A 21,336-nucleotide genomic window follows, 5' to 3' on the forward strand; every position below is an offset into this window, starting at 1 on the left:
GGACGTCACGAGGAGTTCCGGAATGGTCCGGAGGTGAAGATTTATATATAGGAAGTCAAGTTTCGGCCATCGGGAAAGTTTCAGGGGTAATCGGTATTGTACCGGGACCACCGGAAGGGTCCCGGGGGTCCACCGGGTGGGTCCACCTATCCCGGAGGGCCCCATGGGCTGAAGTGGGAAGGGAACCAGCCCCTAGTGGGCTGGTGCGCCCCCCTTGGGCCTCCCCCTGCGCCTAGGGTTGGAAACCCTAGGGGTGGGGGCGCCCCACTTGGCTTGGGGGGCACCCCCTTGGCCGCCCCCCCCTGGAGATTGGATCTCCTAGGGACGGCGCCCCCCCCTAGGGACCCTATATATAGTGGGGGGAGGGAGGGCAGCCGCACCCTAGCCCCTGGCGCCTCCCTCTCCCTCCCGTGACACTCCTCCCTCTCCCTGAGCTTGGCGAAGCTCTGCCGAGATCACCGTTGCTTCCACCACCACGCCGTCGTGCTGCTGGATCTTCATCAACCTCTCCTTCCCCCTTGCTGGATCAAGTTGGAGGAGACGTCTTCCCAACCGTACGTGTGTTGAACGCGGAGGTGTCGTCCGTTCGGCGCTAGGTCATCGGTGATTTGGATCACGACGAGTACGACTCCATCAACCCCGTTCTCTTGAACGCTTCCGCGTGCGATCTACAAGGGTATGTAGATGCACTCCTCTCTCCCTCGTTGCTAGATGACTCCATAGATTAATCTTGGTGACACGTAGGAAAATTTTAAAATTCTTCTGCGTTCCCCAACAATATAGGCATCACGTCCGTGTCAAGTAGACCAAAACGATTCTGCATCTACTACTATTACTCCACACATCGACCGCTATCCAGCATGCATCTAGAGTATTAAGTTCAAAAGAACAGAGTAACGCATTAGGAAAGATGACATGATGTAGAGGGGTAAACTCAAGCAATATGATATAAACCCCATCTTGTTATCCTCGATGGCAACAATACAATACATGTCGGTTCCCTTTCTGTCACTGGGATCGAGCACCGCAAGATTGAACCCAAAGCTAAGCACTTCTCCCATTCCAAGAAAGATCAATCTAGTAGGCCAAACCAAACTGATAATTCGAAGAGACTTGCAAAGATATCAAATCATGCATATAAGAATTCAGAGAAGAATCAAATATTGTTCATAGATAAACTTGATCATAAACCCACAATTCATCGGATCTCGGCAAACACACCGCAAAAAGTATTACATCCAATAGATCTCCAAGAACATCGAGGGAACTTTGTATTGAGAACCAAAGAGAGAGAAGAAGCCATCTAGCTAATAACTATGGACCCGAAGGTCTGTGGTAAACTACTCACACATCATCGGAGAGGCTATGGTGTTGATGTAGAAGCCCTCTGTGATCGAATCCCCCTCCGGCAGATCGCCGGAAAAGGTCCCCAGATGGGATCTCACGGGTACAGAAGGTTGCGGCGGTGGAAAAGTGGTTTCGTGGCTCCCCTGGATTTTTTTCAGGGTATAAGAGTATATATAGGCGAAAGAAGTAGGTCATTGGAGCTACGAGGGGCCCACGAGGGTGGGGGCGCGCCTGCCCCCCTGGGCGCGCCGCCCTACCTTGTGGCCGCCTCGTGGCTTCCTTGACCTCCACTTCAAGTCTCCTGGATTGCGTTTGTTCCAAGAAAGATCCTCGCGATGGTTTCATTCCGTTTGGATTCCTTTTCTGCGAAACACTGAAATAGGCAAAAAACAGCAATTTGCACTGGGGCTTCAGTTAATAGGTTAGTCCCAAAAATAAGATAAAAGTGCATATTAAAGCCCATTAAACATCCAAAACAGATAATATAATAGCATGGAACAATCAAAAATTATAGATACGTTGGAGATGTATCACCCCCGCCCCCGTATATAAAGGAGGGAGAGGGGAGGAGGTCGGCCTAGGGGCGCTCCAAGTGGGAGGAGTCCCACTTGGGCTCCTAGTCCAATTTGCACCCCCCCCTTCCTTTTACCGGAAGGGGAAAGGGGGAAGGAGAGGGAGGAGGAGAAGGAAAGGGGGGCACCGCCCCCTCCCCTATTCCAATTCGGACTCCTTCCTTGGGGGGCGCCACCCCTTGTGGGATGCCTTGCCTCCCTCCTGTGGCCCATATGGCCCATATCTTCCCCAGGAGGGTTCCCCGTACTTCGATATGTACCCGATACATTCTGAAACACTTCCGGTGTCTGAATACTATCGTCCAATATATCAATATTTACCTCTCGACCATTTCGAGACTCCTTGTCATGTTCGTGATCTCATCCGGGACTCCAAACCATCTTCGGTCACCAAAACACATAACTCATAATATAAATCATCATCGAACGTTAAGCATGCGGACCCTACGGGTTCGAGAACTATGTAGACATGACCGAGACACCTCTCTGCTCAATAACCAACAACGGAACCTGGATGCTCATATTGGTTCCCACATATTCTACGAAGATCTTTATCGGTCAAACTGTAATGACAACATACGCCATTCCCTTTGTCATCGGTATGTTACTTGCCCGAGATTCGATCGTCAGTATCTTCATACCTAGTTCAATCTCATTACCGGCAACTCTCGTTACTCGTTTCGTAGTGCATCATCCTGTAACTAACCCATTAGTCATATTTCTTGCAAGGCTTATCATGATGTGCATTACCGTGAGGGCCCAGAGATACCTCTCCGAAACTCGGAGTGACAAATCCTAATCTCGATCTATGCCAACCCAACAAACACCTTCGGAGATACCTGTAGAGCATCTTTATAATCACCCAGTTACGTTGTGACGTTTGATAGCACACAAGGTATTCCTCTGGTATCCGGGAGTTGCATAATCTCATAGTCAAAGGAATATGTATAAGTCATGAAGAAAGCAATATCAATAAAACTTAACGATCGTTATGCTAAGCTAACGGATGGGTCTTGTCCATCACATCATTCTCCTTATGATGTGATCTCGTTCATCAAATGACAACACATGTCCATGGTTAGGAAACTTAACCATCTTTGATTAGCGAGCTAGTCTAGTAGAGGCATACTAGGGACACTGTGTTTTATCTATGTATTCAACATGTATCAAGTTTCTGGTTAATACAACTCTAGCATGAATAATAAACATTTATCATGATATAAGGAAATATAAATAACAACTTTATTACTGCCTCTAGGGCATATTTCCTTCACCTAGGGGCACCGGAGACGAGACCGGCCGGCGGCAGCGCCAACGGGAGGCGGAGGAGCCCTAAGTTCCTTTTTGAAGAGGAGGCGGCGACGGCTTCCTGAATATGGAATGAGGTCCTCCCTGTCTGGCCCCCATTCCGGTGATGCGTCTAGCGTCATCTGAGGGTGTGTGTAGGTGTGTCTCTGGCAGATCTCGTAGGATTCGGTCGATGTTGTTCTTCGGTGGATCCGCTTGGGCTCGGTCTTCATCCGTGTGTCTACATGTTGGATTCTTTCAATCTATACTTGACTTCATCAGCGACAATTACTGTTCTGGTGCACTGGTCCTGCGGGGCCTTAGCATGACGAGTTCCTAACTGTCTACCACCACAAGTTTGGCCCGGCTCCAATGACGAAGAGGTGATGATGGCAGCGCACCTTCAGCTCGCTCCAGTGCTTGTAGTCGTCGCTAGGTGGTCTATGGACATGGATATAATTTTTGTTATAGATGTGTTTTTTGCACTGCCATGGCATGATGAAATATACCGAAAGTTCTCTCACGAAAAATTTAAAAAATGGAAAGGAGCATCAGAGAAGCTCTAACCAAACAGATTCTCCGTGTAGTGCACTACAATGCGAGAGCAATTATCCCATATATCGATTTTGAAAAGAAAAAAAATCAGTTTTGCTAAAGCACATCTAAATGTATCCTAAGTATTGCATATCTAAGTCATATGGTATTGATTTTCAGCGGAGATTCATGCAGATATTTTCTTCTTTTTCTTTCCTTTTTCTTTTTATGTTTGATTTGTGCCACTTAGATGAGCAATAATTAGATGTGCCCTGGGCACACCCATAAAAACGTCTTAAGGATAAATTCGCATCGCCCAAAAGAATGTGGTGCTTACGTCGCAGCAAGGCTACCAACACATATATATAGGCACCATTTATCTTTCATGCACGCTTTTCCTTGAGAAACCTTTCCCTTCCTCTCTCGCCCTGGAAACAACGCCAGCAACGATCTCCCTTTTCCCGGTTCGCCTCCGTTCTCCATTTCTTCCTTTGCTCCTCGCCCCCGTCCCAATCCTCCTCTGCACAAGCGACCGGCGAGACATACAAACCGAGCAGAGCGATCGGCCGTCGCGGTGATCCACTCCGCCCAAATCCAATTTGCAGGTACGCGTTGCAAATAGATATGCCTCAAGCTGTTGCATCAGTTTTTGACATATCTCCGTACATGGAACCTCGCAAGATGTAATCGATGTCGCAAGCAATCTTCAAGAACGTTTTTTTTTATTTTTGAAACAAGCAACAACTGTTTTGGAACGTAGAGCATCCTGTTTAAGGTTGCCGGTTGGTCATGAATCAAACAAATAAACTTGTTTGTGTTTTCTTTTAGATCTTCTGGTCGAAACATTGAATGTCCAACTAGAGCAAAAAATCATTCTTGTCAACCACAATTCCACAAATGGCCTAATAATAGGCCCCCCTCTTCTAAATATAAGCGCCATGCCTACGAAGATCGACACATGCATCACGTTCGCACGTTGTTCTGTTCTGCAGGGCAGTCCCTATATTTCGCAGCACCTCGTCAGCCACACAATCACCCAGAGGAGTTACTAATCAAGAAGGCAGGAGAAAAAAGAGGAGACCTAACAATAGTAAATTAGCTAGGAGACTGATTTGATTGATGGAGGACAAGAAGAAGGACCTGCTACGGCGGCTGACCATCATCTCCATCCCGTTCGTGTTCGTGGCGATCCCATCCATCGTCATCTTCGTGGGCATGCTGTCCCCGCACGCGGCGGGGCCCAAGGTGGCGATGGCGTCGCCGGAGCAGAACCACACGGTGGGGATGCTGAGCACCATGACCGGCGGGCAGATGATCCTGAGCTGCCGCGCCGCCTTCGCCGGCAACTGGGAGTACTTCCACTACTTCATCCTGGACCCCTACAAGCCGCAGCACGCCTTCTTCCAGCCCCAGACCGACCACTACGCCATCCTCTGCAAGTGGGGCTACATGGGCAACTTCCTCCAGGACGTGGTCGTCTTCAACAGCAGCGAGCCCTACGCCAAGCTCTGCGCCGTCAACGCCGGCGGGTGCCGCTACCTGTTCCAGGATGGCCAGATGTTCCTCGTCACCGGGAGGCACGCCACCAAGGCCGCGCCGTGGCAGCACCGGGAGAAGAAGCTCGTCGGAGACGTGCTGCTCAGAGACTGCAAGCACATCCTCGGCATCTTCCCCACCATGTGCCACTACACCAAACACGACCACCAGTACGTCGGCAAGATCATCAGCCGGTGGAGCTGGTGGTTCAACTACTAGCCAAGCCGGCTGGCCATTACCGCTAGTTGGTTAAGAGTTTAGCTAGATGTAACATCAATATTTTACAGTGGTCATGTCCAAGAAATGCTGTCAGATTTGACAAAGCAATCAGGGCTCAGGATACCCATTTCTTGGAATCGGGTCAACTTGTATATATTAGCAGTGATCATATCCCTACTCCATACATATATCAGAGTGTCGTGGTACAACGAAAAACTGTATGCCAGGCATCACATGCTGCTAAGTAAGATGAGGCGACGGGGCTTACGGAGTGTGATCTTACCAACAAATGAAAAAAAAATGATGCAGGAAGCACAGGGTGCGATTACAATGGTGGGTAGAAGTATGATGATACAGAGAAGCCAAGGAAGAGGAGGCCTCCAATGGTTGCTACGGTGCCTTGCGATATCCTCGACGCAAGCATACTGCCGCCCACCACTGCGAATGATGTGCAGATGGTGTGCCCCAAGGTTGCTCCAATGGCAACACCTACAGCATTCTTGTGCGTAGCCAGCTGCATTTCAAAACATGCTACCGGTTAAAATGGATTTTTGCTTGACCACAGACAAATTGAGAATTTGATTGTGGAAGGGAAATAAGTCATACCGCAATTGTGGCTATCTGACTTCGGTCGCCCCACTCAGCCAGGAAGGTCAACACAAATGACTGGATCATAAAAAAGAAGTCATACATCAAGCCATTGATACATATCACACTCGTTGCAGCGTCACTGAAGGTATATTTTATCAAGCATTGTATATGCACAGTTGGCGTGAACAGAAATATACTATGCAACAAGACTAAAAAGGGAGTTGTAAAATTTCTCAATCCTATATAATTACATCTCAAATGAGATGGTAGAAAACATAGTTATCAAGAAAGAATCATTAAATCATAAATGAGAAAAGGACAGGAAATATACCTCCAAGAAAATAGGAGTACATAACCTTGAGAAGACACGTCTAAATGTTGATTTCCCTTGACCTGCTTCCAGCTTTTCCTGTACCTGCATATTTCAAGCGATCAAAAATTATAAGGTGTTTAAATTAGCACACCAAAAAAATTAAAAGAACAGGTTCGAGCCAGTAGGGATGCATGATACACATCCAGTTGATGCTAAAACCGCTATTGACACAAAAGGAAGAGTTTTATGATTAGCAGTTTATGTGGTAAACAAACAAGACTAAGCTAATTCTTAGCTGTAGAGGTGAAGAACCATGTAAGAAAATGCACATACTTCTTCTATTTCCTTGTTCTGTGACGCCCTAGAATCTGATCTCCAAGCAATGTAAAGCAGTCGCAGCCCAAAGAACGCGTAAAGGACTGAAGCACAAAAACAAAAGGAGGATGTTAGGTATTAGACGAACTGGTGAATTAACTGTATGCTAGTGCTATAAAATTGGCAAACATGCATATTTCACAAAATACCTTACTTGAGATTTAAGGAATATATATGTGTAATCAACAATATATTATAAGCATGATCAGACCGATGGAGGCTCCTTAGTACGATTTTTCAATCCCAGTTTGCCAAACTCATGTGAAGTTGGTGTCGTCGAATCTCCTTAGATGTATCACTAATTTTGCACTAGGCCTTCCATGAAAAAGGCGAAGAAGAGTTTAGTCCACAGTTGTGCACAAGTTCAGGAACCCAGTTTTAAGCCTCACTAGCACTTGCACATTTCCATGGTAACTAAATGTGCTTCTTTCTTTTAGCCAACACTTATTTCCCAATAGCTAGATTTTGAATTTGTTTGCACTGTTAGGAGAACACAGTCCATAAGGAGATCTATTTATATAATGACATTATAGTTTGAATATTGTGATTTGGTTTTGACACTGCTCGGTGCTCACTGGGCACCTATGGTTTACTAGACATAAGATCTTGGTTAAAGATAAGCTGATCTATCAGTCTCACCCTACTGGTGTGCATCTTCTTACAGCAATGGCAACCATTGTGGAAGGGGTGAGTCAGCGGACTAAAGGAAAATGGCTGATGTAGTGTAAGGGGGATCCTTTTTTGTGGTTTTGAGTGAGTGACTGAATGGGCCATGGAGCGGTGCATTCCTGGTTTCTGCTTTGCTCCGTTTCATAACTTAATCTGGCAATCCCAGCATAGCTCTCTATATGTCTTGCTGTCTGAACTCTTACACATAAGTAAAATAAAGATAGAAGAAAACCGAAGATTGTTGCTTATGCAACTTTCCTATTCTAATTTAGAGGCTTGCTTGGGTTCCGGGAGAAATAAATCAACATGTAACTGGGGAAAGGCATTTATCTATAATTACAACATTACAGGAATTTGCACAGCTTGTATTTATACAGAGGCACTGATTCTGAAGGATTCTAGCAAATGCAGGTGCAAGTATCAAGCCTTTGAATTTCTATCTACTAATATGTCAAAACTGAACCATTTGGTTTTTGGACAATGTTGGCCATCTAATGCATATTTCAGGTATTTGCAGAGATCAATATTTAGCAAGTTGATGTTAAAGCGTATATCAATGCATTTGGAACAGTTTATGGTCATATTGTGCCATTTCATTTGATGATTTGACCAATATTCTCCAACGTCCAGGATGTCCATGCACAACAATATGAATCTACAACGTTGTCTACTTGGAGAGCTGACCCCGCGTCGCTCCCACCGGGCGACTCGGGGGGGGACAACACCGCAGCCGCCGGTCCCCCACCCGTCGGCGCCCTCCCCTCCGCCGCTGCCACTGGCTTGGCCGCGGTGGCGGCGGCCCCTGTCTCCAAAGGTGGCGTGGGGAGAGCTGCGGTGGACGCTGGGGCGCCCCATGGGCGCAGGACGAGATGCGCCGTTCGCGGCGGCGGGGGTGCGCGGGCAGCGGCCCAGCTGGAGGCGTGGCCGGCGGCGGCTGACGCAGATGGGCTGGATCCGCGCGTCTTCGGGTCCCGTGGTGGATGCTGCGGGAGCGGTGGCTGCTCTGCGGGTGGCTGCGTCCCGTCGGCAGATCTGGCCGACGCACCTGGATCCATGCGCACGGCCTGCCACGGGCACCGCCTCGGGGCGGGTGGCTGCTGGGTCTTGCTGCGCGCGGCCGGGGCTGGCCTTGGTTCTCGCCGACCAGATGGGTCGGGGATCCAGACACGATGCCTCCATTCTGGCGCCTCGAGGCGCAGTGGTGGCTGCTGCTCAGCAGCGAGGTGGCGGCTCGCTGCTGGGAGCTTAGGCTGTGTGCAGCAAACGGAGGGTTGGGCATGGAAAGACGGCTTCTTGCCTTGTGTACAACGGATCTGGTCTCCGGCAGGCACGCAGTGGCGCGTGGTGCGTGACTGATGTATGGCTGCAGCTCGAAACCATGGTGGTTCTTGGCCTCGGGCAGCGTTCCTCTGCTCTTTGTCGGCATGGTGCTCAGCAAGGCACGGCGGCTCGCGCTGCGCCTGGTGGCCCTGCATCCGGACGACCACTGGTGGATCTGGAGTCTAGTGCTGAAGTTTGGCCGTTGGTGGTCGCCGTGAGGTGCGGTTGGCTGCGGCGGCTCGTGGTGCTTCCTCGTCAATGGATGGATTCGATGCAGTGGTCTAGATCTGGCTATGTGCAGCGGTGGCGGCGCTGCAATAGCCCTTTGTGGTGGTGCAGGTGAGCAACCCTTGTCACTCAACCAGTCCGTCAAGAGGTTGTCTGATCAACTATGGTGAAAGCTTTGCTCCATCTGGAGCCGGCGATGGCGACACCTGTGGGCGCCGCTAATCTTCTTGGAGACATCGTTGTCATGTTGTTTTACCCTCTTTGTCAGCTCCCCGAGGGAAACCCCTAGTCCAGGTTCTCCTGGTACGGATGATGGCGACGCAACCAGCGTCGTAGCCCTTCTTGAAGGCATCATCTTGGGGTTTGCATGGTTGTTGTGTGTGTGTGTGTGTGTGTGTGTGTGTGTGTGTGTTGCTCGCTGCGGAGATGGTGGTGGTGGTGGTGCGGCCGTTTGGGGTCGACGGTGGCTGTTTGGTGGTGTTCTTTGGGGGTCGGCGGCGGTACCTTTGGTGCCGCAGAGCAGCCATCTGTTTTCCCCTTGTGAAGGAGTATCGCCTTTGTTGCCCTGCATAGTCAAGACTCTCCCATGTGTTGCGGCGAGCTTCGTGCTCTTGGTGATGTCTCGGTTCATCTTTGCTCATTGATGGCGCAAGTTGCCTCCCCAACTTGCTAATCGTCCCGAGTTTTTCATGGCGGAGCTCCCAGTCAAGGTTCGTGTTTATGGCACTCGTTGATTGTCGATGCTCCTGAGTTGTGCCGTGGGGCTCGGTGCGCACGCTAGTGCGGTGCGTTAGGTTCCTTGCAAAGTTCTAGTATTGTGATCCCTTGACGACACCCCACATCTACTTGGCTTTCATGGCGTTGGCCCTGTGTCTGCTAGCTAGGCGTGCCTTGTTTTGGGCGTCCTTTTTTCTCTCTTCTTCCTTTAGCCTTGCTATTTGCACGGTTTTTGCTCCGGTTTTCCTCATAAACGGGCCAGCTTGTTTAGGCTTTCAATCCGGTTTTCCTCATAAACTGGACCAGCCAAGCCTAAGAGGTAACTCTTGGCTTTGGCCGCTTTTGAGCAATATATTCAGGTGGGAGATCTCTCCCCCCGGTGATTCCTCAAAAAACAATATAAATCTACTACTCCTAAAACCTCAGACCAGCTTGAAGAATCAATGGACATCATGCTAACAATCAGATAAGTCAATACCAGTTGCTGCGCTGTTAGTGTGCTTCCTCGATATCAAGTTCGGAACGATCCTGCCAAGCCCAGTTGATAGTACCTAAAACAGCACAGAACGCAGCAGGAGTAATTAACACTAAACTGCAATCCTATTCTGCCAAACAAACAGATGCTGCGGTTCCACATACCGTCATGACAACCAGCGCCGACAGCGCACCAGAGAGTACCGTCGACTTGGGGTGCCGCATCGCCATGAGAGCCGCAATGATGAACGTCTCGTCGCCAATCTTTACCCAGCAAAGCATGAACACACAGCACCCGGTAATAAGAACATAAACAGTAGGCAGGAGGGCAATTCAGAAAGACTGGAGTGGTAGCATTTCTGCATTTGTATCAGAGAAATGGCAGCCCACCTCGCTGACGAGAATCATGGAGAGGCTGGCGAAGAAGGCGTCGAAGAGGCCCAGCTCGGACTCCTGCTCGACGCCGGCGTCGCCTCCGCCGCCGATGACGCCGCGTGCCGTGTGGACGAACATCTGGGAAGCAACAGAACAGGCATGGGAGACCTTTGTGTGAGACGGTGAGACCAACAACAAGTGAGCTCCCAAAACCAGGGCGCAGCGCGTACGGTGTGAACTGACCTTGGTGCGGCGGTCGAGGCGGCGCGTGGTGGTGGCGTTGCCGGCGGCGGCATCGTGCGCGCCCTGAAACTGAAGAGAGGGAAACAAAATCAGCCACGCGCCCGGAGTCGGAGGGGGGGCTCGGCAGCCGGCAAACGGGGAAGAGGCGACGCCCGCGGGGGTGGGTGAGGGCAGAAGGGCGAGGGGCGCTGACCTGGTCCCCGGCGGCGGAGGCGACGAAGGGGGCGGAGACGGCGAGGGCGAGGAGGAGGAGCGTGAGGGCTCGCCGAGGCATCGGGGCGGGTGGATCGAGTGGGTGGGGTGGGGGGTTGCGCGAGGGGAGGGGAGGGGAGGGGGCGGCGGCGAGAGGCCGGGATCTCGGTCTCGGCCTCTCTCGGGGTCGGGGCGGCGTGGGGGGGTGGAGTGGACCGGCCACGGACGGACCCGGTGCTCGAAAATATTAGCTGGCCGTGCTCTCCCTTTGGCCTTTGCTCCTGCCCTGCCGTCCCGTGCCGTGTCACCGACGCGCCGTCCCGTGCCGATTCGCGCGCTCACCCACCGCCCCGCCCTTGTCACGCAACGCTGGAACGCGTGAGCTCTCGTGCTCGCGTAGGAGGATCGCGTGCTAGCACAACTTTTTCGTAGAGGAAGGAATCGCGTCAAACTTGGTCTACCGGGAATTCCAAAAAAAAAACTTGGTCTACCGGAATGGATAAATATTTTTGGTGCCATGTGCACAGAACGGGACGCGGTTTACCAGACGTGCCAGTGAGTTCGTAAAAAGGAAAGCCTGCACTCAAGCAAAGGTCACTCGTCGCACCTCTCTCTCTCAAAAAAATATAGAGGTCACTAGTCGCAACATTTGATGAAGGGGAGGCCTATATTTTAGTACAACTCCTCTTTTCCGGAGCACCCGGCGTCGGGTTGGATTCAGCCAAACTCTGCCCGACTCCCATTGTGACCAAGAAAGAATTCCTTGGATCTACCACTCGCTCACGCACGTGGCAGCGTTGACGCATCCGGGCTCGTGAATCGCGATGAAGATGCTGGTACGAGTACCTTTCTCGTTTGTTTTGCTTGAAAGATTGCTTTGACTTGGTTGGGCGACGCGTGTGCGTCGCACTTGGAGTGCATGAAACTGAATCCTCCCCCGTTTCCTTGGATACTGCCACCTCCATTCTTAAGTACAAGTATTTTTAGAGGTTTCAACAAAAATTCCATATGGATGAGACATATTTTAAAGTGTATATATGTTCATTTTGTTTCGTATATAGTTTACATTAAAATCTTTAAAGGAACTTATACTTAGGAATGAAGGGAGTAGTAATCGGCATGGACGAACGGGACAATGTCATTTCCGATGGCTCGAATCTGATTATGAGCCAGGGCCACGTATATACTAGTAGGAGTACCTGGGTTCGGATCCTCTACAGTTAAGTACTAACTGTACCGGTACTGTAGCTGATGTAATCCACCGTCCATTGCAATCCGATGGCTCGCCTCCCTCTTCCTCCACTCACACTTTGCAGCAATGAATGATCCCAAATACTCCCTCTTCCTCCACTCACACTTTGCAGCAATGGATGATCCCAAATAGACAGCCACGACGACGACGACGACCGCCGGAACTGCAAAGGTAAAGAAGACAAATGGGGTACACTCGTGCAGCTTCTCGTCGGCGTCCGCTCACGTCCAGCAGCGGATTCAGTGGCCGAGCTATATCTCTTTCAACTTCGGAAGTTTGGATACTCGGCAAGTGCTTCGATGAACTCGCCTTCAAGCGCGTGCGCGTGGCACGGGATCATGATCAGGCCGGCGGTGGCCATGCCTCCCTCTTAGGGAGAAGGAGCCATCGGGACGGGGTCATGGGGATCGAGGACTCAGACTCACACGTTTCTCATGCAACTGGATGGAGCTGATAGCGGAGTCCTGCCGCTCCCAGACATGCACGCAGACCGTCGGTGTGAACAGCCGCTTGCTTGCCGGGACGCTTCAGGAGGTTGTCGGTGTCGGAATATTTGGGATCCTCCATTGTTGCAGAGTGAGGGGAGGAAGATGAAGGAGTAGAGCCATCGGATTACAACAGACGGTGGATTTATGCACTACAGTACCGGTACAGTAAGTACTCAACTGTAGAGGAGCCGAACCCGGAGTACCTCACACCAAAGCTTCCAATGTTATCATTACAGGAAATGAACTTGATTCTTACGTGACAACCTCCCGATTCCAAGGGACCACGTGAAGGTTATGATGAACAACAAACATCTATGCATTTTGCATGATTTTGACGTCCCAACAAAATGCTGGCAATCAACAGTCCAGTTATCTTCTTGAAATCATGATCCTTTACATCCTTCAATCAGAGAGTTGATCTCCGGTCGAGTCTGTGAACATGCATCGTATGGGCTATTTTTTTCGCCCGCCAACAATCCATCACTTCGGCATTAGGGCAAATCATATTGAGAGGAGATCAAACTGACACAGAAACTTGGCATTAAAAATGAAAATTTGTCATTCCACGTCCAAAGTAACATGAAAAGGCAAAAGGGGCGTGCTAAACAAGATATGGTCAGCTTTTGTATGAGTGTCGGCCAAGGTTTCTCAGTGAGTTTCTAGAGTTGACCAGCGATATAGTACCACAATACTTAAGATGTTAAGCAAGCTTTTCTTGTCAGAAGAACCAGTTAGGTGCGAATCAACCTGTGGTTAAGTTGGTTAGGTGGGCAGTGGTATCCCCAACCCATCAGGGTTCAAATCCTGGTGCTCGCATTATTCCTAGATTTATTTCAGGATTTCCGGCGATGCGCTTTCAGTGGGAGGAGACGTTTCCGTCGACGACGAGGCGCCTACGATGACTTTGTAAATCTCAAGATGATATGCCTCATAGGGGTAGGGTGTGCGTGTGTGCGTTCATAAGGGTGAGTGTATGCGCGTGTATATGAGCGCTTGTGTCTGTACTGATGCTCAAAAAAAAAGAACCAGTTAGGTGTAGGTGTTTATCATGTTGGTTATCTAGAAACAGATGATACTGCCATACCCGACAAAAAGATTGATGCCAAAAACTTCGTTTCACAAGAAAACATGTTTTCCTAGAAAACTGCCGTGTGTTTAAATGTGCTACTTTTCAGATATGTGAGAACTCCGATATCGATCAATGGATATCCCAGAACTATCCAGTTGTAGAATGAATTGATATGTGCATGTCAAATTGAAGGCATGCTATATCACATCAAACATTCTCTTTCTCTAGCAGCCACTGTGCTCATTTTAAGAAACACTCTGAACGATGATTCAATCCAATAGCAAAGCTGTACAACAACATTTGTCTCATTATCCTATTATTAAGTAGGAGTAGCCTTCAATTTTCTTTGCTCAAAGAGCATCATAGGTTCATGTATAACAATCAACAAAATAAAAGCTCAGATAACTAATAGTGAAGTCTTATGGCACCCAAATGCCCAATGCACCTTACATGTGACTCAAAACAAAATATCCACTTGTGGAAACAATATAACAGCTGGAGCGAAATCTAATAGCCATGATCCCATGAATCTATGTAGTGGATACTGTGGGACATTTATCTGATAGTCACACACCATGTTTCTACAAGGCAGAGCTATCAATAACTTCAGTTGTTCTATGATAATGAAGAACGCCATTTGGATCTTTAAGGAGGACCCATCATCAAATGATGGCTAAAATAAGATGCATAGCTTATCTAGGTTTCAAAGATTCCGAGTGACTAGGAACCATATAAGCTTGTTCTCAACAAGATTACCGTCAGAGCCAATCGTCCAGACCTCAATGGTGGTAATCTTCGGCACACATTACTGACCAAAGAAAGTACTGCATTTCATACACCAAATCGCTCAGAGCTCATGGGGATGTAACATGATATAAATGAAGAAAACGTCATGCCGTGGAGAAGAAATACAGGTGACTTCACTATGCCCACTTAACATCGTGTGGCAGCTTGTTTGCAGAGAAGAGAAAAATCAGGGCTCATACAAAACAACCACAAAAGCAATAGGGAGCAGATGAATCTTAGAGAAAACTGGAGGCGGCAGCATGTCAAAAGCATCTTTAAAGTATCGAATAAGTAGTCATAACAAGGAAATTTAAATGAGCCTCTACAGAATGTACATACCGCAACACAGTAAGAAAAGATGATTACACTACAATAAGAACATTTTTATGATTTCCTACCCTCTAAGGCCAGCGGTCATCTTGATCAGGCTTCTTGACAAAGATCTGGTTGTAGTCTGGTCGAGACATCTGTAACAAAAGACACATTCAATAATTAGCGCAAGACCATAATATAGCAAATTCCAGAATACCAGATATAGCAAATCATATAAAAGCAGACTACACTTGTTCCACTACAGGCATGATTTACCACTGATACATCTCTAGGTAACAGCTCTACCTCCAAGTAGCATGATCTGACTGAAAGATTCACAGTTACATTATAGACTGTGTCTCCAGACGATCAAGCCTAATAGTTTCAATTTGAATAGCATAGTTGGAGGCTTCAAGCAGTAACCATGGACACAAATGCCTACATTCGACCTCTGTTATTCAACACCGCCCAAATTCCAAGCCACAGACAGAGTACTTGCCAAATTCCAAGCTAGCTACTACCATCTCTTCTACGGTTTCAATTGATTCTTTCTCTATAAACACTCAATCACCATAAAGGCAGGCGAACGATGCCAATTTGGGGCATAGACCACCCTACTAGATCTCTTGCTAGCAGGTGCCACACCAGAATTTTGACCCATTAGTCAGGTGCGAAATGTTCAACGGGGAGAGAAGGCGAGAGGGGTGCGGGCTTACGAGATCCTTGAAGAGGATGAAGGCGATGAAGAAGAAGAGGACGAAGAGGATCTCGAACTCGGCGAGGCGGACGAAGCGGAAGACCTTGTCCACCACCCTGGTCAGCAGCCCGGGATCCCGCCGGCCCCCGCCCCTGCCGACGCCCCGCTGCTGCCGCATCCCCTCCGGTCGCACGCTGGCCCCTCGACCTCGACTGCCTCCCTGAAGCCATGAACCCTAGACGTGGGTACAAGAGAGAGATGTGCATAGACAAGTATGGCTGGGTGAACGGAAGAACAGCTACCGGATCACCGGCGGCAGCGTGGGTGAGACGGAGTCGATCGGCGCGGCGGAGCAGGTCGTCGGACGCGGGGAGGAGGGACGGACCGGAGAGGGTGGGCTCGCGTGTCGGGGTCCTCGTGGACTATGCAATTGCCGGCGGCTCGAGCTGTGGTCCGCACGATCTTGGATCGGACGGCGGGAAAAGTCGAGGCAGCAAGGGGAACCAAAACCAACCCCGTTGCACTTTGCAGCTCAGCGAGTCCAAATTGTCCCCCCTTCAAACCAAGTCCAAATTCTGCAGCCGGTGGTCCATTGCGACGAGTTTATTTACAGTCTTGTTTCTCATTTGATTTGACTATATCCAAATTTGTCCACGCGGTTCTAGAAAACGATCGCCATGCTGTGATAATGTGTTCGTCTAGTACAAGAAAATGGTATATGCTCTTCTAGTGTAGTGCAAAAGGATGCATTACAAATTTCTCAACGCAGATAAAAAAAATAATCACCATATTATATCAATTTGTTAAACAAAGGAAAAATGCATAGCTTTTAGACCATAAAAAATATATAGAATCATACAAAGATATCGACTCGACGTTGCATATGCAGTGCAGTGGGTTGAACATACATCACCAAATAGAACAGGATGCATATGGAAAAAGCTCTAGCTTGCAAAACACGAAGGGATTGGTTTTAGAAAACATGGAGCCGTTCGCTTATTCGGCTGACAGGATAACAATGTGGGTGATAATACAGGTCTGATTGCCTGTGGCAAAGCATTCCTGAACATCGCTCCCTGCACAGAATCTTGGTCTTCGCCGCAGCATCCTCAACACTCAACAGCGTACCTGACTGAAACCAAGAAGGCTATATTTCTGGTGATAATTCGTTTTAGGTTTTACCCTACAGAGTAAGCATAAAAAAGATGGGAATATGCTAGCTAATGTTAAGCACAAAGAATCATCAGCGCGTGGTTTACAGCTAGTATACATTTACAGAACACGACTACAGCAAAATGGAGATGTTGAGTGGAACTGACTAAACCGAATAATGTGATATCTTTGTATGATCTGGAGACAAGAAACGGGGAGCCTATCAGGTAATCCACTTGGAGGTGACCTGAGCACTTTGACGAGGTTTCATGGGAATCTGAGACAGGTTCCTCTTTTTCATGTTGGAGGAGACCGTAGGGCTGAAATAAACCTGGCTTTTCTGTGAAATTGATGCAGCTTGCAAGTGTGGTTTTCTCAAAGGAATGAATGTATGCGACCTTGAGGGCGGCCCTTTCGAAGATTCAACACTTTTAGGTGAATCCCATTTGCTATGGTTTGCAAAACTCTGTGATCGGCCAACTATCTGGGGCCTCTTGTCCTTTGGACTCGGAATGTTTCTGCTTTCCATAGTTTCCGCGGAGTACATTGTCTCCTCCCCACTGCTGAAGCCGTCCCTCTTGTCTCCTTGTTCTGATATTGCCGGTGGTGAAGAACTTGACTGCGCCTCATTCCAGCAGTTTTCCTGGTAAGCAACATTGTGCATAGCATCGCAGTTGATTCTCGCATTAGCTACCCGTGATTCATCTGAAACTGAGCAGTTCGGTTTGATCTTATTATCGACAGGCATCATTTGCTTTAGAGGAAGCGGTAAGAAAATAGATCTTGGATGCCCAGGAGGAAAGCTATCCATGACCGAACCAGGTTGCTCCTTAGGTCTGGGCATCTGTGAAGCTGGATCTCGTTGGCCTTGAAAGGAGTGTGAATTAACAGAATCATTTTCACCATATGAAATCTTGGCAGATGCTGAACTGCATGACCCATGCTGCCGTGTTGGTCTTGCTGGCATCTGTGATGATGACAATGCCCCACCCTCTCGCTCGGTGGCCTTAATACAATGAAGATGACTCAGAGAAGAAGGTTCACTTCGTTGTCCAGCAGATATTAATCGTGCAGGGGGCATCATTGGCTTGCTAACATCTTCCAAGCTACCACTCCAGTGCTGTTTTAACCATTCGCATACTGCAGGGATGGGGATCCCAAATTGTGTTGGCACATCCATCTTTGATGCAAGGAGTGCAGTTGATGATGCAGAAGCATACCCTGTAGGTGTAGAAGGTGCAAGCTTCATCGGATCACAGACCATAAAAGCTAGATTCCCGTTCATATCAAAACCAGCAGATCCAGGATGCCATGAGACTTCATCAGTTGAGAACTTTATAAGGTTGTCAGTTGCTATGACAACCTTCCCCTCACCTACTGCCAAATCTCTTCTGTTTGTGTGGCCCAGGAGCAAAACTGTACTGCCAAGATCCAAGCTGGGGTTCAAGCAGGTTTTCAGGAAATGAGGTTGTTGCCCATGCGAATCTGAACCTTCATCCACGACATCGAGCCCGACTATTGTAAGGTCCAGAATGGGGCTAGTAATGAAGAACCTGAAATGAAGAAACAACATGTAGAACTGGTTAAAATGACAGCAAAGGCAGATAAAGGATCATTAGAGTAAATGCTCCTCCAAAGTAAATAGAGTACTCTAGTACTTGCTAAGCTCATTCCAGCTGTAGTAGCACAAAGAATTTGCTGCATCTTTTTTCCACACGAACCACTTCACTGATATCACCTTTTCTTTGTTCACAGAATTCATAAGACAAAGTTACAAACGTTGTTGGACTGTCAGATAATATAAAGTTTTCTAGAGGAAATCCAGATTGAGCCCATCCTGAGAAAATAATGCATTAAAAACAACACACCCTGCTCCCATGAATCGAGCGAATAAATGGAACCAAGGACCACTTTCAGCAGATATTACCTCCCATTCATTCTTATCAGCCGAGCATCCAGAATTAAATAGAATTTATGTCTACCTGTACAGAGCGGTGAGGTGATCCTATGCGGCTACAGCAGCTTATTGTATGTACAAAATCAACTTCAATCCTTCATACAACACATGACAAGAAGCCATTTTATGACTTACATAAGGTGCGAACATTCTTATTTGGTACTCCCTCGGTATCAAAATATAAGACGTTTTTTGACACCATGATAGTGTCAAAAAGTGTCGTGTATTTTTATACGGAGCGAGTAATTGGCTACTCCATAATGTATTACAGTATATCTTTATTTTTCACTAAAATAATAGCAGTATATTATAATCTATCTACCCCTGGTTGCATTTGATCCTCCAAAGTAAAATCGAAATTGTGTCCCCCTTGCACGTACGGTTGCTGCAATAACTGAATGCATTAATAACATCAAGATTGCCGAGGTCCATAATCACAAGACAAGCTCAAATAATTCCCTGAACTATATTGAAGTCAGCCCCACCAAACTCTTGAGATTGCGCCTTCTCGCCCAAATGCAAGAACTGAGGAACCAATATGGCATGGACCCACGAATCCGCCAAAACCTTGAGCCATTTTTAACAGCATTGCAACTGAGAATCGTTACGGAAACCGCTAAGCTTCTCCTAAATTTGAAGACGAAAACCAGATCTTCTTCCACCATGGTACAAGATGAACAGCCAGAGCACGAGTGCAGCGCAAAGAAATTGCCAAAGGTGTTGCGTAATCAAATCTTTGCACGGAGCAGTATGCAACATCAATCGATTTCCGGGCGGAACCGACACAAAAAAATGCAACCATCTGGCACCGCATTGCACAGCCAAACAACCCCAAGCGAAAACCAAGCAGGAAAATGCGAGCAATGTCTTCGGGGTTCGTTACCTCTGAGGCACCAGGCGGGCCAGGAGGCGGCCGTGGCTGAGCTGGACCTCGGCGGCGCCCGCCACGGCGGCTGATGGGACGGTCCCGTGCGTGGTGAGCAGGAGGGCGCGGTGGATGAGGAACCCTCCCCCGCGTTTGCCTCCTCCTCCTCCTCCTCCACCACCTCCTCCTCCTGCCCCTTCTCCGCCGCGAGGGAAGGACACGGCCGCGAGCGCGGGACCCTTCGTGGTGAGCAGCGTGGACTTGATCCGCTCCAGTTTGGCCCCGCCGCCGGAGCAGAAGCACCACCCCGAGCGGTCTCCCAGGACCCCCATCCGATGCGGCCGCTCTCCCTCCCCTTCTCTCCCTCTGGCGAGTGGCTACCGGCGCGCGGAGGAGGGCGGCGGTGCCCTCGGGTCAGCGGTGGCTGGCTGGCTCCTCTCGTGCTTTGGCTTCGTGGCGAGAGGAAACAATAAGAAGGAAACGGTAATGCTTTTCAGCGAACGTTCGCTGGGGTTACATTTGCGAATGTTCTTCGCGATATTTTATGTTGCGGGTAGTTACAATTCCTTGTAGTGAAGAGGGCAAATTTCACATCAAAATTTGTCATGTATTTCTGAAAATTTTGTCACGTCTTTTCAAAAAAATTGTCAAAGAAATGTTTCCAAGTATCATCCTCCCGAGGGAACGTTTGCCGGCTATTGCGGTCCTAAGAAAAAAGGTTTGTTCTCATCGCGTTGGACGAAAAGCTGGGCATCACGATGGGCCGTGTCTCCGTCCATTCCTACAGGCCGAAGGATTTCTTGGTTGTGTTTGCACGTCAGGATGACATGAACAGGCTAGGCACTGACGTAAAGTTTTCCCCTAGGGTTTCCCTAGGGTCTACCTTATCCTCCGACGGAGTCCACATATTTTCACCATCGACTCGTTGGATTCCTGCGAGCGCTAAGTAGACTACAACCTCATGTCCTTGGTACGGTGATTACATGGGGGATCCGAGAGGTTCGAGTATTGAAACGAGGAAGGAAGGGACGAAGGAGATGCATACGGGGGGGGGGGGGAGGGAGGTGCGGGAGGAAACGAGATCGGGGAGCAGACAATCCAATCCTCCGCCCGAGGAGAAGGCTGCGGAGGCGCTGCCAACATCGGAGGAGGCTGATATGGAGGAAGACGATGGAGGTGATTGGGACCATAGTGGCCCTGGTCCAACCCTAGAGGATGCTTTTCAAGGCATGAATTTGCACGGGGAAGAAGAAGAAGACCTAGACCTCTCTGGGAAGGTGGAGGATTTGATCAAGGAGGTGCGGTGGTTGGCCCTGTTTAGGGTTCATACCATGAGACCGTTTAGCCATGCGGCCCTTTTGAATTCCATGAGAAACACGTGGGTATGTGCGCAAGGGGTGACCTTCAACTTTAAGGGCCCAAATTTGTTCCTCGCACAATGCCATTGCTTAGGAGATTGGAAGCGGGTGATGGACGAAGGACCTTGGCAGTTTAGAAGAGATCCCGTCGTACTTGTTGGGTATGATGGATTCACAAACGTCGCTGAATATGCACTTGATATGTATCCTCTTTGGGCAAGAATCAAAGGTTTGCCGGATGGTTTAACAAGGAAAAAAGAACTTGCGAAGAAGGTGGCGAAGAAAGTAGGGGAACCGTTGTTTACTGTCATTGTTAATGAAGGGGAGATTAATCCTTCTAGCTATTTGTGGGTGAGAGTGTTTGTTAATGTTAATAAACCTCTTGTGAGATTTGTGTCGATCACGTTG

General features: G+C 48.7%; 4 protein-coding genes across 4 annotated transcripts; 1 reads left to right on the top strand and 3 right to left on the bottom strand.

The window, feature by feature from the left end:
- Positions 1-4,096: 4,096 nt before the first annotated feature.
- LOC125520977 lies at positions 4,097-5,505 on the top strand. The gene is made up of 2 exons (XM_048686018.1): positions 4,097-4,345; positions 4,733-5,505. Exon 2 carries the CDS (start codon positions 4,860-4,862, stop codon positions 5,493-5,495), a length of 636 nt encoding a protein of 211 aa, XP_048541975.1. The 5' UTR covers positions 4,097-4,345; positions 4,733-4,859; the 3' UTR covers positions 5,496-5,505.
- A 117-nt stretch (positions 5,506-5,622) lies between these two features.
- LOC125520976 (GDT1-like protein 4) lies at positions 5,623-11,151 on the bottom strand. The gene is made up of 9 exons (XM_048686017.1): positions 10,994-11,151; positions 10,801-10,869; positions 10,573-10,695; positions 10,348-10,446; positions 10,187-10,259; positions 6,733-6,818; positions 6,418-6,501; positions 6,102-6,161; positions 5,623-6,009 (listed from the first exon to the last, which is right to left on the bottom strand). The coding sequence occupies exons 1-9, from the start codon at positions 11,072-11,074 to the stop codon at positions 5,821-5,823; spliced, it is 864 nt and encodes a 287-aa protein (XP_048541974.1). The 5' UTR covers positions 11,075-11,151; the 3' UTR covers positions 5,623-5,820.
- A 3,697-nt stretch (positions 11,152-14,848) lies between these two features.
- Positions 14,849-16,056, bottom strand: LOC125521221. The gene is made up of 3 exons (XM_048686285.1): positions 15,899-16,056; positions 15,616-15,816; positions 14,849-15,054 (listed from the first exon to the last, which is right to left on the bottom strand). Exons 2-3 carry the CDS (start codon positions 15,772-15,774, stop codon positions 14,989-14,991), a joined length of 225 nt encoding a protein of 74 aa, XP_048542242.1. The 5' UTR covers positions 15,775-15,816; positions 15,899-16,056; the 3' UTR covers positions 14,849-14,988.
- A 673-nt stretch (positions 16,057-16,729) lies between these two features.
- On the bottom strand, positions 16,730-20,070 carry LOC125521220. Its single transcript, XM_048686284.1, has 2 exons — positions 19,589-20,070; positions 16,730-18,301 (listed from the first exon to the last, which is right to left on the bottom strand). The coding sequence occupies exons 1-2, from the start codon at positions 19,900-19,902 to the stop codon at positions 16,972-16,974; spliced, it is 1,644 nt and encodes a 547-aa protein (XP_048542241.1). The 5' UTR covers positions 19,903-20,070; the 3' UTR covers positions 16,730-16,971.
- Positions 20,071-21,336: the final 1,266 nt, after the last annotated feature.

This window comes from Triticum urartu, chromosome 7 (genome assembly GCF_003073215.2).
Source record: "Triticum urartu cultivar G1812 chromosome 7, Tu2.1, whole genome shotgun sequence".
Lineage (NCBI taxonomy): Eukaryota > Viridiplantae > Streptophyta > Magnoliopsida > Poales > Poaceae > Triticum > Triticum urartu.